Here is a 3,291-nt window from a genome sequence, read left to right as displayed (position 1 = left end):
TGAACGGGGATGTAAATAAAGGGTTTCATCATGCAGCCAGCCACTTGGTCTACTCGGATGGAGACCACCGGGGAATCCTCTTCAGGAAACGATGTAAAGCACTTACCACTTGATTCTGAGCCCATATCGACACAACACCACTCGAAATCGAAGCTATGATCGGTCGGACAGGATGCCACTAGATTTATTTGAAAGAGGAAAGAGGAGGAGCTTAATTGGTAAATGGAATCAAGAAAGCTTAATTTTGCAATACCAGCAGACATGGAAATGGCAGACAGCGTTCTTACTGCGACATCCAAGAGCAGCTCTCCCCGGGTCCCGTGGAGGATCTTCACGAGGTTTCCTATGCTCTTCTCCCAGATGTACAGGGCATGCTGTCGTGCTGAACCCGCCACTATGTATTCACCGTCACCGGAGAAGCAGCACTTCTTCCACGGCGTCCTGCGTGCAAAGACGGCAGCGCAAGTTAAACGGTCCAACGACAGCACAGCACAGAGGGATCGTTCTTCACACCGAGGTCTTGCACACTCCCATCCGTAAATAATATTTAAACCTCACATCAAATTGTGACAGAAGGGTTTCAAATGAAAACTTCTGTCCATCAGACCGAGTAAGATCCCGAACTGCCCCTTCTGCTGCCTTTTACCTGTTCACTAAATCCTGCAGCTTCTGCATCGGTTCAGGCTCCCCATCTCGCCCACAAGTCAGAATTTCTCTGCCGTCGTACACCCTGATTATCCGGTCCGCTGTGTTTATTAAAAAGCAGCTGCAGGGAGGAGGGGACAGAACATGCATCGCATTACAAGACTAAAAAACCAAAACTACTCGGGATATGTTCTCCCAAAGAACTGGGGGGGTGGGAGTTCAAGACCTCAGGTGCTCTCTGAATCTACCCTACAGTTTTCTGTTCATCCTCAAAGACACTGCAGGGCAGATGAAGTAACTCACCTTCCCTTCCGAGCAAATTCGATCGATTTAATAGCTGTGGTGTTGCTGGTTCCAGTTGTCACTCTGAAGGAAGCAACAAGATCCTGAGTGTCTGTTTTTAAGACCAAGATCTGAAGATTAAGGAGACAGACGGCAATCAGTGGCTTCGATCCAACTCATTCCCCTTTTGGGACCTTTCACATCACCTAACCTTGACAAAAGCGTCAGCAATCTACACAGGAATAGTTGGGATTCTGCAAGTTTTGTTCTACTACAGTTTGTGTGACAGTGCTGTGATGTAAATATTGGTTCATTTACAGTGGGAAGGGATCCAAAAAGACAAAAGCAGCACAACGACCCAATTCAGACCAAGATTACAGTCTGGAGATCTTCAAAGGTAAAGTGTGATGCTCTCTCTATTCAGACCACATCCACACAGTATCAGTTATGCAAAAGACATTTCAGACGCCTTATTTGTATATTAAACCACAGAAACATCAAGCTTCTTGATAAAGACCAGAAGGAATCTAAGCCACTGCATCCGGTGCCACCTGCTAAATCTCACCTTCCCCTTGGCATTGCCCGTATAAATGTATTCCCCTCGCCTGTCAAAGGAGGCCACAACATTGAGATCAGAATCGTCATCCACAGGCAGGACAACGTGTTTGGAGTCTGACAGCGTTAGCATCACCGGCGCTGACTTCATGGGACAAACCAAAACTCTGTTTCTGCAAAGCAGAAAAAGAAGAGAAGGTGATTTCTTCTCTGGAAATGATTTTTCACATTTAGAGGCAGGATAAAACATCTCAACTTATACCAAAAAATAAAGAATACCTCTGTATTTTTATTATTTTATTCATGTTACAAAACAACATTAAGCTGGTTTTTATTCTGATTTCCTTTTGTTCTCTGGAAGCTTTTCCAAGTGTATGCAGTAACTTGTAAACCCAATAAGCCATGTCTATACACATTTCCAAGTACCATTCCCTTGGTTACTCTCCTCCCGTCCTCATATTTTCATAATAAAGAGAGACACAACAAATCCAGTTAGGATCCTAATCACAAGAAGATACACCACAACCCTCTATTATTTAGAAAAAATCACTTTGTAAATAGCAGCAGAAGCATTTTAATAACCATTAGGTCTACCAAAACGAGAGCAGCTCTACCCTTTTTTCACAGGACTTACTGGTCTCGAGGGTGGTACTGAACTTTCAAGATAGGCGAAGGAAATCGAAACCTCTGGTCGCAGTCTCCAGAGAGCACATCCCACTGTGACACAATGTTATCGGTCGAAGCACTCACCAGTTTGTGACCATCTCGACTCCAGCTAGAGTAACGAGAGCAAGTTCGAGTAAGAATTACTCTTTAAACGTGTAAGACACACCCAGGCTTGTCAGACCAACTTATCAGGCTCCGGTATAAATCTGCTAGCCCGAAAAATAACCTAACTGGTTAGGGTCTGGAGAATATGTCTTATGAGGAGTGACTGAGGGAACTGGGCTTGTTTAGCCTGGAGAAGAGGAGGCTGAGAGGAGACCTGATCACTGCCTACAGCTCCCTGAAAGGAGGTTGTGGAGAAGTGGGTGTTGGTCTCTTCTCCCTAATGACAGATGATCGGACGAGGGGGAATGGACTCAAGCTGCGCCAGGGGAGGTTTAGATTGGACGTAAGGAAGAAGTTCTTCACCGAAAGGGTTATCACACACTGGAACAGGCTGCCCAGGGAGGTGGTGGAGTCACCATCCCTGGATGTGTTTAAGAGACGGGTGGATGAGGTGCTGAGAGATATGGTTTAGTGGTGGACAGATACGGTTGGACGGGATGATCTCTAAGGTCTTTTCCAACCCAGGGATTCTATGATTCTAACGGCCAAAAACTGAGTAGGAATAACTCATTTCCAAACTCTCTTAAAGGAAAGTGATCCCAAAATATAACCAAGCATCACGCAAGGGGCTAGCATTTCCATCATCAACACACCCCGGCGATAAGCGCCCGCAGGGTATCTGAGCGCCTGATGCTCAGCAAGCACAGGTATGGCCAAATTCTAACAAAACCGACAACAGCCTTTCATGCCTAGCGCGTAGGCTACGAGCTCAATTCCAAGGAAACACTGAGTGCGGGTGTTCTCAGGAAAAAGCGAGCCCTTTCTCACCATAAGGAGCAGACGGGGTGAATGTGAGCGCTTATGATTTTGGCGATGCCCCTGGTCAGGAAGTCCCAGATGACGATGCGGCCGTCGTTGCAGCCCACGGCGAGCAGCGTGCCCCAGCGGTTGAAGGTGCAGGTCAGGGCCATGCTGATGCAGTCCAGCGTGCCATCGGCCTCCTGCGGGGAGAGGGCAGCGCAGGGAGCGGTCAGGCCG

At 47.1% G+C, this 3,291-nt stretch overlaps 1 protein-coding gene across 2 annotated transcripts in view; it reads right to left on the bottom strand.

Moving 5' to 3' along the window:
* RBBP5 (retinoblastoma binding protein 5) overlaps positions 1-3,256 on the bottom strand; it is a 10,646-nt gene extending 7,390 nt beyond the window's left edge. For both annotated transcript variants that reach the window (XM_010157045.1, XM_010157046.1), the window contains exons 1-7: positions 3,082-3,256; positions 2,117-2,257; positions 1,493-1,655; positions 949-1,058; positions 647-766; positions 288-441; positions 107-178 (exon numbers count right to left, since the gene is read on the bottom strand). In XM_010157045.1, coding sequence (XP_010155347.1) covers positions 107-178; positions 288-441; positions 647-766; positions 949-1,058; positions 1,493-1,655; positions 2,117-2,257; positions 3,082-3,224 — 903 coding nt within the window. In that variant the 5' untranslated portion in view covers positions 3,225-3,256. The remainder of the gene's footprint in view (positions 1-106; positions 179-287; positions 442-646; positions 767-948; positions 1,059-1,492; positions 1,656-2,116; positions 2,258-3,081) is intronic.
* Positions 3,257-3,291: the final 35 nt, after the last annotated feature.

The sequence above is a fragment of the Eurypyga helias genome, unplaced genomic scaffold (genome assembly GCF_000690775.1).
Source record: "Eurypyga helias isolate BGI_N326 unplaced genomic scaffold, ASM69077v1 scaffold12378, whole genome shotgun sequence".
NCBI classification, from domain to species: Eukaryota; Metazoa; Chordata; class Aves; order Eurypygiformes; family Eurypygidae; genus Eurypyga; species Eurypyga helias.
Note: the sequence above shows the minus strand (reverse complement) of the source record. Positions and strands in the feature narration are given on the sequence as shown.